The sequence below is a fragment of the Mus musculus genome, chromosome 11, assembly GCF_000001635.26.
Source record: "Mus musculus strain C57BL/6J chromosome 11, GRCm38.p6 C57BL/6J".
In the NCBI taxonomy this organism is placed as follows: domain Eukaryota; kingdom Metazoa; phylum Chordata; class Mammalia; order Rodentia; family Muridae; genus Mus; species Mus musculus.
The window spans coordinates 30,866,896-30,881,682 of record NC_000077.6 but is presented as its reverse complement, the minus strand read 5'-3'; the positions used below and the strand labels follow the sequence as shown (position 1 = coordinate 30,881,682).

The 14,787-nt window shown below is 39.1% G+C and overlaps 2 protein-coding genes across 3 annotated transcripts in view; one reads left to right on the top strand and one right to left on the bottom strand.

The window, feature by feature from the left end:
- Erlec1 (endoplasmic reticulum lectin 1) overlaps nt 1–14,787 on the top strand; it is a 91,593-nt gene that overhangs the window by 72,704 nt on the left and 4,102 nt on the right. The gene's annotated exons all lie outside the window — the stretch shown is intronic.
- Psme4 (proteasome (prosome, macropain) activator subunit 4) overlaps nt 533–14,787 on the bottom strand; it is a 109,376-nt gene continuing 95,121 nt past the window's right edge. Inside the window, exons 37-40 of one of the 2 annotated variants that reach the window (XM_030245449.1) lie at nt 7,403–7,565; nt 4,804–4,937; nt 3,166–3,304; nt 533–2,019 (exon numbers count right to left, since the gene is read on the bottom strand). In XM_030245449.1, the coding sequence (XP_030101309.1) occupies nt 3,170–3,304; nt 4,804–4,937; nt 7,403–7,565 (432 nt within the window). In that variant the 3' untranslated portion in view covers nt 533–2,019; nt 3,166–3,169. The remainder of the gene's footprint in view (nt 2,020–3,165; nt 3,305–4,803; nt 4,938–7,402; nt 7,566–14,787) is intronic. The other variant, NM_134013.3, reaches the window with a different exon arrangement.

The window sequence follows — 14,787 nt, the reverse complement described above, 5'->3', positions numbered from 1 at the left end:
GCAAGCAAAAGATAGGAAAAAAAAAAAAAGAAAAAGAAAAGCTGAGGTGGGCAGTACAGTCTTACTCAAGCAGTGGCCTTGAGAAATCAGTTATGGGGTTTGTGCTACCAAACCTTATTCCCCTTCTGAGACAAAGGCTATGTAGTCCTGGCTGTCCTAGTAGTCAACTCTGTAGACTAGGCTGGCCTCCAACTCGGAGATCGATCTGCCTCTGCCTCCCCCGTGCTGGAACTAACGGTGTGCACCACCATTTGCCTCCTTGTTTTGTTTTTACAGAACTTTGTGTGATGACAGAGAAGTTCTACTGTACCATTAAATGTAATAATCACTAATCATACATGGCTAATTACCACTTAAAGCACACCTAGTGAGCCTGGCTACTGCACTCAACAGAGCAGAATTAGATCATTCATTCTGGCCACAATTCATTCTAAGTGGGAAGAAAGTCACAGATCTAAATCTAAGAAGGCAAAAAGAACCCACAAAAGTTGCTCCCAACTGAACTGTCTTCTCTTCAGATAAAAGTCAGGTATTAAAAACAGTCCATTTTATTCGGTTTTTAAAACTAGTTACACAGTTGAATTGACTATTCATTAGGTACTATTCTGTACGGGGATTATGCCTGGGTATGGCGACACTTCAGTACTGTAACAAGCCCACTACTGTATGTGTATATTGAGACACTCGGCATAGAGATACTAAAAAATGACTGTAGTATTCCTTTAAGGAAGATTGTAAAGAGTGTGTTAAAAGATGACATTTATCAACTTGTGAATTATTCCAACTAGAAGATAACTTGCACTCTATAAAGTTGTGATAGGCAAACATGTTATCATTTAAAAATGCACACAAAAAAGGTACATAAAAATCCAGATATTCTAGTAAATAAATTTAAAAAAACCTAAAACCTATGTTTCAGCTTTTGTAACACGAGAAGATAAAGAATATAACTTAAAAACATACACCAAAAAAACAAGTCACACAATGGTCTGCGTTAAGGGTTGCATCTGTACAAAATCTTGTCAGTGTTATCTCTACAGTTTATTGTACAATCTTTTACATCTACATAACATACTAAACAAGTCAAATATCAAGACTTATTAATATTAGTGATTCTGTAGGCAGGCATACAGGTAGAGGGGAGAGAGGGGGAGAGGGAAAGAGAGTGAAAAAGGGGGGGGAGAGGGAGACAGAAAGGGAGAAGAAGAGGGAGAGAGATCAAAAACTGCAATCTTCCACTCATTTGAAGTGTAATGTATTTCAAGGTGGGGTGTAAAACAATATTTGTATGGACTACAGGGTAAAAAACAATCAGCCATGGTGTTTATTGATGTTCTTTTTTATTTTTAAAATCACACATTGTATACACATACAAATCAGTCTAAAATTTATTCACCAAACCCCCAGTTTTTCAGCAATTGGCTCTTACTCAGCACCAAAAACTCCAGTCTGTGGAGATACAGACATCTGCAGTGTGGTTGAGCGTGTCAGGTTCTAGGTTAACTCTGAGACTTTGCCCCCTTTGATCCTTTTCTCTTCATGGCTCTCTAGACACAAGGCGGTCAAAACTTCAGATTCATGACCCATGGCCCTACTAATGCTAAACTCAACAGCCTTTGGGGAAGAACTCAAAATAACGTGAGATGAATGAAATGAGAGAACCTACATAATTGATGAGCATTCTCCATTCCGAGGACATTGTTGTTTTTAACAACGTTCGAGACTGTTTGGTCATAATACCATGATAGTACTAGGCTACTTCTAGTCTGAGACTTTGTGACTTTGTCATATGTCTCAAAAGAAAAAGTGATCAGTACTCAGGGAACACTTCAGAACAAGTTAGGAAATCAAATGGCAGCTGAGAACCTGTGAGCGAAGACTAATGAGGCCAAACAGAGAAGCCACCAAAATGATGAAAGCTCAAGAGAAGCTGAGTTGTGAAACTTGCAGAGTCACCACGGATGATACCTGAGGATCTGGAGTTTTTGATGAAATGAGCCCAGAATGAGGACTAGTCATCTGCATTAAGAAAAATAAAACAAAAAATTATGTCAGATTATCAAAACACTCAGTTCTAAAATCCCACCAAACAGATTGTGTTTATTCTCCTTACCTTTGTCTATACAAAGACTTTCTGGCCCTCTGTTTTTACAGAAATGTAATAAGCACTTAGGAATTTAGATGAGTTGTGCATGGTAGGGAATGCCTTTAATACTAGCATTTGAGAAAGGGGAGGGGTGGAGGCAGAAAGAGCTCTGAGGCCACCTGTTCAACATAGTGATTTCTAGGCTACCCAGGGCTACATAGAGATAAAAACTCTATCTGAAAATTAACAAAACAAAAACCAAATAAACAAATGAACAAAAGAATCCAGATGATGAGACAGAGAGATGGCTTAGCAGTTAAGAGCATATGTATCTGTTCCCAGCAGCCACAGGGAGGCTTACAACTATCTATAACTCAGTTCCCTCTTCTGGCCGCCAAAGGCACGGACGGCATGCTCATGTGAATATACACAAATACAAGTCGAAGATTCATACACATTTAAAAACATCCAGATGAAGTGTTCTCATGATTGTAGAAACCAGAGTTCCTAGTACAACCCCAACTTCTTTTCTTTCACCTGACTATCCCAGGCTACTGATGCAAGTTACTTATTTTCTAACTGTCCCAATACAGTCACATAAATTGCCTCCCTAACAATGGAAACAAAAATCAAGAAAAATTCTATAATAGTTATTTCCACTGACCACAGACAAAGCTGTATTTACAATCAACCCAACAAAATCCTCTGAGGGTACAGGCACAGGCTACCATGTTTGTTTACCTCAGCACTGGAAATCGAATTAGGGTCTCATCTTTGCTAAATTTGGGCTCTTCCTCTAAACTATCTACCCCCTACCTCAAAAGTCATGTTTAAAAGCATTCAAGTGTGGTGACACATAGCTGCAATCCTAGTGTTCATGAGACTATGGTAGGGGAATCTCAAATGCACGGCTAGCCTGGTCTACATAGCTGTCCCTGTCTCCAAAAGTCAAAACAAAGAACTCTCTTCACTTTATCTAAGCAGTTACATCTAAAATGTTAGCAAACCTTAAAATCTTGTAGGTATTTCCTTGGCTACTGGTAGGACGACACATGCTGGGAAAGACCCATGTAACTCACCCCTCTATGCATAATAGCATGGTGACACAAGGAGGTCAGTGAGGACAAGCAGCTGGTCATCAGTGAACTGCTGCTTGTGTTCTTGCCAGTTGTCATGATGTGTCCTTCGGAAATTGGATAAGGTCTTCTTTACAGTCATCTGTAATTGACCCATATACATTTTAACCTCTAACAACCAGAGTTACATGTGGGTTATCTTCAGTTACACTAGTATCCACCTAGACCTCAGCTCTCACAATGTTAGAAAACCAAGTCAATTTTCTGTCACTAAACCACGAATATTATATATATATTTATATTCTATAAAATTACTAGTTTAATTTCAGGACAAACAACTGTAATATATTGTCACATTGCTAGACCAGTTCAATATATATATATATGTATATATATATATATACATACATCTACGAAGGTGACCTGTTTTGCGTAAGAGCTTGGGTGCTTACTAATAAATAATACAACTACTATTTCTACTTTAATATTAGCTTTCAGTGAGATGAGACTTTCCAGACACAAAATGCCATAATAATAGTAGTAGCAAGAAACCTAACTTTCTAGCTAATGCTGTAAGTACTCTTTATGCTGGGTTTGAAAGAATAGAAGATACAGAATTTTATTTTGTTGTACATGAGAGAAATGTCTCTGGTTTTAATAATTATAGAGTAAACTTGACCATATCAGAGATGGTAGCTTTTTAAAAAAACTATGTATTTAGGTTTTTTACAGGGTTTCTCTGTATTGCCCTAGCTGTCTTCAAACTCAAGAGACCCATCTGCTTTTGCCTCCTGAGTGCACTTAGAAGGCAGAGGCAGGAGAATTTCTGAGTTCAAGGCCAAGCCTGGTCTACAAAATGAGTTCCAGGACAGCCAGGGCTATACAGAGAAACCCTGTTTCGAAAAACAACAACAAAAAGTACACAGGAAAGTATGTATGAAGTGATACAAGTAAATTATCAGGGAATAATTACATTCTTTGGAATATACATTACTTTGGTAAATTGTCATGTGCTGTTTGAGTTCACTAAGAAGCTGGAGTGGAATTGTCCACAAGCATTTAAAGGTTGTGTTCTCTAAGGTCCTTTGTCTGGGAATGGTTTAACTTTAACTCTATGGCAGGAAGGAAAGAATGGCAAATCAGCTCAAGAGTAAAACCATGTCTGAGGACACCTGGAAGAAAAATGATTTCCAGCAGAGGCTGCTACTATTTGTTCAATGATGTAAAAGTACCAGCAGTAGGAATACTGAAAAGTAGCCATGGGAAGTTCAGCTCAACTGTGAACTCTAGCTACTTGCCCAGTAACATTATGCTGTTACAAGCACTTGATTTGACAGTGTTATCTCTATCTGTTATTTGTTCTTTTACTTGGAAGCCTCACTAGAGAGGGCATACTCTACTCTGCTGGAGATTCATTCTCCTTATTGGGAACTCCTGCTGGTTGCCTTAAAGGGGCTTCACCAGTGGATTTCTGCTAGATATGCTTAGCCTCCAATTTGATGGTATTTTGTTGTCTATATGATATGTGCCTATTACTTGCTATTTATCCTTTTACTTTGGCTTGTTGGGTACTTAAACTCACTCATACAAAACTGAAGATATGGCTATTAGAGCTCGTTCTCGGGACCATATAGAATGTACCTCAATAGGCTGAGGATCATTCAAATGTGCACTGAGGTTCATAAGGAGCTGGGGCATCCAGGTAGGAACATCATAAGGGCTAGAAAGAACACATGCACCAAGTCCAAGCACACCAGCATGACGTTTGACCAACTCTGCAACAGAAATAACAACATATCATTTACAGTGAAATAAATTTTCATTCATGCTAGATGTACTTTTAATGTGCATATTTCCCCATTTAATATAAATTTACAAGTGCATAATAATAGCATGATTTCTGTGGCTGAACTAGAAACTGCAAATTCTGAAGACATTCTGTAGCTGACTCTCGGTGACTGTGTAATTGTTTCTAGCCAGGAACAAGTCATTGTTAAAACCAGCATAGATACAATTTTCTTGATCAGCTCATTCATATTCTAAGTATAATTCCTGATCCTGAAACAATTTAACAGATTAAGTATTATTTTCTCTATGCGACTGTCCCCTTACAAAATGCATGACACACCATCATGCATGACAAATGCATTTCTTGAAACAGAACTGCAACACATGTCTACCTTACAGGGTCTGTTCCTTCCTCAGTAGAGTAAGTCCAAGTGTTGTCAAATGCCCACATTCCCCGTTTCCTTTCTTGCTCTGCCCCTCATCCCTTCCAGTGGGGCTGGGAAGGATCAAACACAGGGTCTCACATGAGCTAAGCAACATCCTCACTATATCTGCCACATGTAAGCCTCAGTTTCCATCTCCATCTTGGTAGTAATTGGGATTGAGCTCAGGGCATGATGCATATGAGCCAAAACCTTACTATACTGAGCCCATTTCCAGCTCCTCTCAGAGGTTCTTAGCTAAAGCATGATGTACATTCTGTAAATATATTCTAGGCATGTCCATGAACAGAAGAAGTAAGAAAATGAGATTTTGGAGTACTAAAAATTATAAATAATGCCATTTGGTATAATAAAGACTTAAGATACTTTATTATCAAAGAAAACTAGAATGCTGTTGGAGTTTGGTATTAATTGGTACTAATATTTAATATATAAATACTACTTGCTATTAAGTAATTATGATATAACTATGGCTCTAAAGTTCTAAATAACTTCATATTCTAGACACTTTGTATTCAACAAATTTTATACTTACTAAGTTTTCTACATCATTTTTATATCTCTGGGGTTATAGTTAGATGTTCATCTGATGTCCCACTTAAATTTCTCTTTAAACGTAACAAGTCACACCTTTCAGCGTCTGATTTATGCTCAATTCCTTTAGAAGCTCCTATAATAACTTTTCATCGTTTTATCAAGTGAACAGTAAATAAAGTCTACACTGGATTCAGACTTTAGACAATGGATCACACATGTACTGGTGGTCCTTAGTGATATCAGGCACTTTTCTGTACTGATAGTACATAGATGTGTGCACAAAGAGAAATTTACTTGGTAATAGATTTCTTTGCAGTGATCTCCCTCACAGAGCCATACAGGACTGTTCAATACTCCCTTCTCTAGACAGAAGCAAGGGGCCCTCTAGTTCCCTAAAACCGTTTCTTGTGTGTGCATCTATTTATGTTGCATACATGTGTAGAAGCAGAAGTCAATCTCAGATGTTGTTCCTCAGGAGCCTTTTATCACTTTTTGAATATATATTCAATTTTAATAGTTTCATTTCATGTTTATGTGTATATGTATGTACACATGCATGTAAGTACTCCGAGAGGGCAGACAGGAGTGTTGAATTCTGTGGAGCTAGCTCCAGATGTGGATGTTAGAAACCACAGTATAGCACACTTAACCACCAAGACATCTCTACAGCCCTGTACTCGTTTTTTGGAGTCAAGGTCTTTCACTAGGATCTAGAGATCTGTCTATCTCAACTGCCCCAGTGCAGCAATTATGGGCCATCACACTAGGCTTTCAATGTAGGTGCTGGGAGTCAAATTCATGGCCTAAGGTTTGTAGGGCAAGCACTTTACCAAATGGGCTATATTCCCAGCCCATCCCCAGTTCTCATTTAAAAATTTAGTGTGTGTGTGTGTGTGTGTGTGTGTGTGTGTGTGTGTGTGTGTGTATGTATGTATGTGTGTATTCGAGCTTATGTGTGCATATCTGCACATGTATGCACTTGAGTCCATGGTATGCAATTGGATGTCAGAGGAAATTTGTAGGGTAGGTCTTACCTTTCATCACAGATCCAGAAATCAAACTCAAGTTCCAAACATAACAGCGGTGTCTTTACCAAATGAGACATATTGCTGGTTGCATTTTTTCCTTTAGTGCATTAATACATAAATTGTAAATTCCGAAAACAGTTTAATCCTATTCTAGATACTTTAATCCAATTTTGGATCTGCTTTTGCACACTTATTTATTTGGGGTGTGTGTGTGTGTGTGTGTAAGAACTGCCTTATTAAAAAGTAACAGTTGCAGTAGTAGACAGGTTTCTTTGTACATACAATTTTAGCCTTTAATTTCAGAGCCAATCTTCTTCACTCAAGCTCCTAACAAATAGGGACAATTATTCTTAACATCTAGTAAAGACCCGAGCACAAACAAGTACTTCAGATGTTTAAGCAAGCTGCTTATTTCTTCAAAGGAATGGAAATATTTAACATTACCTGCAGAAGGAATGGTATCTCCCACAGAACCAGGGTCTCGTTTTCTTTTCTTGGGTAGTTTTGTTTTGCAAAGTTGCTCAAAATGAATCTGCATAGCACTGTCCATGGTAAGGAAGTTACACTGTAACAGACCACTTAAGGTGGTAGCAGCCATTTCTCGAACCTGGAGGAATAATCACTTCTATTAGAACTGAGATCCTAAGTCTGAGGTGATAAAGGGTCCCAGAGAGGTATGGAAAGCTGAGTGGGGACCTTCCCTAGAAATGTATGTAAAATTTACTTTTTCTTTCTTTTTCATGACAAATATATCACCAGATTCCCCAGGCATCTGTGGCCTCAAAGTACATAAAGCTATATAAGGATTATAGAAGTATAACTACTATAAAGAAAATAAAATTTCTCCACAAATTAACACATAAACAAAATAATTTTTAAAAATGTTAAAAATATCAACAAAACCACCAATATTTCACTCTGTATTCCTGGAGAGGTTTCTTGTACTGTCATTTGGTTGCCCTGTTTTTTTATAAATATATTGTGGTCCTGGGACTAAATTAAGGGCTTCTTATAAGCTAATCAAATACTCTACCACTGAGCATTCCTTTTATCTTTGAATTCTGAAATAAGGTCTCATTAAATTGCCCAAGCTGGCCTTGTAGTACTTGAGATTAAATCCAAGAACCTGCCTAGTCTATGTCAGGACAGCAGTCTACCAATGAGTTTCATCCTTAAGCCCTTTTGTTCTTTAGTTACGCAGGATTTTCTTAAGTTGCCCCTCCTGTTTTAGTGTGAGCTTAGTGTGGTTCCGGCTGTCTAGGAACTTTCAATTCCCTTTCTTCAACCTTCAGAGTAACTGGGATTACAGGTGTGCACCACCATAGCTAGACAAAATATTCTTACTTCATTTAACTTTTGATGAATTTCTGACTGATTTAGGATAACCTAATTTGAAAGATTCAGCAATTCTATGAATATCAACTTCTGTGCAAAGGGTAATGCTAATAATATACAGAATTGGAATGTGGGTACTAGTCATACTGGCCAGCAGCAACACAAGCTTTGTTTTGTGGATAAAGAGAAGATATATTAAAAGCAAGCAAGCATGTCTTGTCATTAGCTTGAATTTCTCTGGTCATCATTTGTAGTTTGTATTGCCTTTATGTGACTATAACTAGTCTAAAAAGGCTTGATGGTTTTTGTATGTCACAGCATGGTTTTCTATTAAGTTTCTAATATTCTTGTAGAGAAATTTGTCTATTTTGATGTCCTCTGAAGGTTTAAAAAGTCATCTCTTCTTTAAGTTCCAATTAATAGCCAAATCTGTATTTTAGCTTCTCTAACTTCCTTAACTACTACAAGATGTGACCTAAATCTATAATATTACATTGTGTTCTAAGAAGCTGCCCACTCACACATACACACACACACACACACACACACACTCTCTCTCTCTCTCTCTCTCTCTCTCTCTCTCTCTCTCTCTCTCACACACACACACACACACACACACACACACACACACACACACACCCATTGCCTCTATAACCTGTACTGTTCTACTTACTGAACTTTATCTTAGGGAAAATGAGGCTGTAAATACTGCAAGGAACATCAGGTCTAGACACCAGTCTCTGGCAAGGTAAACAACTTTCTCCAGCTCTTTACCACACCCATCTCACCTTCCCTCTGTTCTTTGAGATAAGGTCTTACTATGTAGTCAAGACTGGCCTTTGATTCATGTTCCACCTGGCTAGCTTCCCAAGAGCTAGGATTCCAAATATGTACCACTACACCCATTTCAGTTACATTTTTTTTTAAAGTTTTAAGGAGTTATTTCTCACTCCACTATTCTCACCCATCTCAAGTGATACAATGCATTTTCACTACAAATCTTGCCTGCCTACTCCCACCAGCCATACTTATTTACCCTCCTTTCTCAGTCTGCCAAATCCACCCTTGACCCCATATAGACCCATTGTACTGGGTGGTTTTGTGTGCCAACTTGATACAAGCTAGCATTATCACAGAGAAAGGAGCTTCAGGTGAGGAAATGTCTCCATGAGATCCAGCTGCAAGACATTTTCTCAATTAGTGATCAAGGGCCCCTTGTGGGTGGGATCATCCCTGGCTGGTAGTCTTGAGTTCTGTAAGAAAACAAGCTGAGCAAGCCAGGGAAAGCAAGCCAGTAAGGAACATCACTCCATGGCCTCTGCATCAGCTCCTGCTTCCTGACCTGCTTGAGTTCCAGTCCTGGCTTCCTTTGGTGATAAACAATGTAAAATTGTAAGCTGAATAAGCCCTTTCTTCCCCAACTTGCTTCTTAGTCATGATGTTCGAGCAGGAATAGAAACCCTGACTAAGGGCTGGGCGGTGGTGGCGCACGCCTTTAATTCCAGCGCTTGGGAGGCAGAGGCAGGTGGATTTCTGAGTTCGAGGCCAGCCTGGTCTACAAAGTGAGTTCCAGGACAGCCAGGGCTATTCAGAGAAACCCTGTCTCAAAACAAAAAAAAAACAAACAAACAAAAAAAAAACCCCAAAACCTGACTAAGACACCCATCTTGGTAAAAACTAAGAACAACAATGAAAGCTCAGCAAATTGAGCTTTGGGAACGCAACACGGTATTCCGTGTGTGTGTGTGTGTGTGTGTGTGTATGTGTGTGTGTGTGTGTGTGTGTGTGTGTGTGTGTGTGTGTGTGTGTGTGTGTGTAGATGTGCATTTATGTTCTAAAAGAACATAGCAAAACTCTCTTCTGAGGCCTGAAACCAGGCCATTCATACTCATCTAACCATCTGCACAGTAACTCCAGAGTCCAAAGAGGCTAATCCAAGCAATACATTTAACTCTGTATTAGAGATTCCCCCAAAATACTTATTTCTTGTCTCTAGATGAGATTTAAGATACAAAACTAATGCAAATATGAAATCCATACACAAGCTGAACCTAGTGGGGTTTTTGTCTGTTTGTTTTTTCTCCTTTTTGTGTGGGTAAGGCAGGGTTTCATATAGCCCAAGATGGCCAACATGTTGCCACTACCTACTGCTGAGATTCCAAGTACATGCTACCATCCCCGCTTCTTCATTCTTAGCTCAACACAGTAGAACCTAACCAAAATAGGACAGTTTAAATAAATGCCATGGTCTATTTAATACATGTTCTAAAACTTACTGTCACTGTGTGTGTGTGTAGCTAGTGGATAAGGTCAGGTCTCCGGCTGCCTCACTCCTTTGTGAGTCTCTTACTGAACCTGGGATTAGGCTGGTGACTATCAAATCCAAGTGAACTTCCTGTCTCTACCTGACTGGTCTATTATGTGGGTGCTAGGGATCTGAATTCAGGTCTTCATGCTTGCTCGGTAAATGGACTTGTTCCACTGAGTTATAGCCCTAAGTAGTTATGTAGTTATGTTTATATATGAGCTATGGGAGAGAATATCATCATGTTTGTGATGGTTTGTATATCCTTGGACCAGGGAGTGGCACCATCTGGAGGTGTGGCCTTGTTGAAATAGGTGTGACCTGGTTGGAATGGGTGTGTCACTGTGGATGTGGGCATAAGATCCTCACCCTAGTTGCCTGGAAGTCAGTCTTCCACTAGCAGCCTTTGGATGAAGACGTAGAACTCTCAGCTCTGCCTGCGCCATGACAGCCTGGATGCTGCCAGGCTTCCACCTTGATGATAATGGACTGAACCTCTGAACCTGTAAGCCAGCCCCAATTAAATGTTGTTGTTTTTTTTTAGGTATTTTCCTCGTTTACATTTTCAATGCTATCCCAAAGGTCCCCCATACCCACCCCCCCAATCCCCTACCCACCCACTCCCCCTTTTTGGCCCTGGCGTTCCCCTGTACTGGGGCATATAAAGTTTGCAAGTCCAAGGGCCTCTCTTTGCAGTGATGGCCGATTAGGCCATCTTTTGATACATATGCAGCTAGAGTCAAGAGCTCCCGGGTACTGGTTAGTTCATATTGTTGTTCCACCTATAGGGTTGCAGTTCCCTTTAGCTCCTTGGGTAATTTCTCTAGCTCCTCCATTAGGGGCTGTGTGACCCATCCAATAGCTGACTGTGATCATCCATCTCTGTGTTTGCTAGGCCCTGGCATAGTCTCACAAGAGAGAGCTATATCTGGGTCCTTTCAGCGAAATCTTGCTAGTGTATGCAATGGTGTCAGCATTTGGAAGCTGATTATGGGTTGGATCCCTGCATATGGCAATCACTAGATGGTCCATCCTTTCGTCACAGCTCCAAATTTTGTCTTTGTAACTCCTTCTATGGGTGTTTTGTTCCCATTTCTAAGAAAGGGTAAAGTGTCCACACTTTGGTCTTCGTTCTTCTTGAATTTGATGTGTTTAGCAAATTGTATCTTATATCTTGGGTATCCTAAGTTTCTGGGCTAATATCCACTTATCAGTGAGTACATATTGTGCGAGTTCCTTTGTGATTGGGTTACTTCACTCAGGATGATACCCTCCAGGTCCATCCATTTGCCTAGGAATTTCATAAATTCATTTTTTTTAATAGCTGAGTAGTATTCCATTGTGTAAATGTACCACATTTTCTGAATCCATTCCTCTGTTGAGGGGCATGTGGGTTCTTTCCAGCTTCTGGCTATTATAAATAAGGCTGCTATGAACATAGTGGAGCATGTGTCCTTCTTACTGGTTGGGACATCTTCTGGATATATGCCCAGGAGAGGTATTGCAGGATCCTCCGGTAGTACTATGTCCAATTTTCTGAGGAACCGCCAGACTGATTTCCAGAGTGGTTGTACAAGCTTGCAATCCCAGCAACAATGGAGGAGTGTTCCGCTTTCTCCACATCCTCGCCAGCATCTGCTGTCACCTGAGTTTTTGATCTTAGCCATTCTGACTGGAGTGAAGTGGAATCTTAGTGTTGTTTTGATTTGCATTTCCCTGATGATTAAGGGTGTTGAACATTTTTTCAGGTGTTTCTCTGCCATTCGGTATTCCTCAGGTGAGAATTCTTTGTTCAGCTCTGAGCCCCATTTTTTAACGGGGTTATTTGATTTTCTGGAGTCCACCTTCTTGAGTTCTTTATATATATTGGATATTAGTCCCCTATCCGATTTGGGATAGGTAAAGATCCTTTCCCAATCTGTTGGTGGCCTTTTTGTCTTATTGACGGTGTCTTTTGCTTTGCAGAAGCTTTGCAATTTTATGAGGTCCCATTTATCGATTCTTGATCTTACAGCACAAGCCATTGCTGTTCTATTCAGGAATTTTTCCCCTGTACCCATATCTTCGAGGCTTTTCCCTACTTTCTCCTCTATAAGTTTCAGTGTCTCTGGTTTTATGTGGAGTTCCTTAATCCACTTAGATTTGACCTTAGTACAAGGAGATAGAAATGGATCAATTCCCATTCTTCTACATGATAACCGCCAGTTGTGCCAGCACCATTTGTTGAAAATGCTGTCTTTTTTCCACTGGATGGTTTTTGCTCCCTTGTCAAAGATCAAGTGACCATAGGTGTGTGGGTTCATCTCTGGGTCTTCAATTCTGTTCCATTGGTCTACTTGTCTGTCACTATACCAGTACCATGCAGTTTTGATCACAATTGCTCTGTAGTACAGTTTTAGGTCCGGCATGGTGATTCCTCCAGAGGTTCTTTTATCCTTGAGAAGAGTTTTTGCTATCCTCGGTTTTTTGTTATTCCAGATGAATCTGCCGATTGCCCTTTCTAATTCGTTGAAGAATTGAGTTGGAATTTTGATGGAGATTGCATTGAATCTGTAGATTGCTTTTGGCAAGTTGCCATTTTTACAATGTTGATCCTGCCAATCCATGAGCATGGGAGATCTTTCCATCTTCTGAGATCTTATTTAATTTCTTTCTTTAGAGACTTGAAGTTCTTATCATACAGATCTTTCACTTCCTTAGTTAGAGTCACGCCAAGGTATTTTATATTATTTGTGACTATTGAGAAGGGTGTTGTTTCCCTAATTTCTTTCTCAGCCTGTTTATCCTTTGTAAATGTTGTTTTTTATAAGACTTGCCTTGGTCATGGTGTCTGTTCACAGCAGTAAAACCCTAACTAAGACAATGTTCTAATAAATGTTCTTGAATATAATAAGTTTAGTTAAAAACAAAATATTTCTGTATGTGAGTATTGCAGTCAGTTCTTTCCTAGATGTGGGTTTCAGAGCTAAGCTCAGGGTGTCAGGCTTGGCAGTAAGTTCCTTTATTTGCTAAGCCACTTCCCAGACCATGACAATTTTCTTTGAGATAGGGTCTCAATATGTAGCCTTGAACTTACAGAAATTTGCTTGCTTACAAAGCAAAGTGGTGGGATTAAAGGCATACACTACCAGGCCTGGCTCTATGATAGCAAATTTTTACCACACAGTATTGTTATAGATTGGATGTTACATCTAAAGTCCATGTGTTAGAGGCTTAATCTCCAGCGTGGTGCTACCTGGAAGGGGTAGAGCTGAAGAGGCTGAACGCATGCTCTCAGGGGACAATGGAGAAAGTCTCTTTTCTATCTTTTCTACCTTTTTGGACAGAAGATGAGTGGCTTTGCTCCACCACATCCTACCATGTTATACTGCTTTACCATATGCCTGCAACAACCAGGTCACTCTATTAGGACTGAACCCTCCAAAGCGAAATTTGAAATACATAAACCTTTTGTCTTGCTGCGGTACTATCTTCAGATATTGTTATAGTCAAAGAAAGCTGATTAATACTCTGAAACTGGGGCTTGGAAATGTTATTTCTGAATTTCCACTTTTCCATTTTTATTCCTTTAGTTTCTAAGAAGTACAAGAAATATAAGTATTTTCACTGAATGTGTTTTTAGCAGTCTGTCAGTACCCTTAGGTCTGGATAATATTTGTTTTCTGAACACAAGAAAAGCTGGCCAGGCTTATTAGGGAAGAGGAGAAACCACCATCCCACTTTCCTATAGATAAATCTGTTTTTAGTACTTAGAAACAGATTCATAAACACAGAAAGTTCTCTACTACAAATGAGTTTTAAAGTCTGTAAAGTAAGTAGTATTTTTATAAAAGTTTGTATATTTTCTTTTCCCAAGGTCATTCATTTATAGTCTAAGGCTGTACCATAGTAAATGTGCCTAATCTCACCTGCCAAGGTCAATTTTATCTTTTATTTATTTATTTATTTATTTATTTATTTATTTATTTATTTATTTATTTATTGCAGCTTGCTTTTCTTATATTGGGCTAATTGAGTTAAAAGATTATCTTTTGGTACAAAATATAACTAAAACCTCTATATTAGTAGAGGTAAGGGAGTGGTCATATTTTAAGTTTACTGGATAATACTGTATTATGCCTTCAGGTACTTAAGAATCTTCACTCTTACATTCTGGTGTCTTAAGTGTGGGAAGGTACTCTATAGGCTA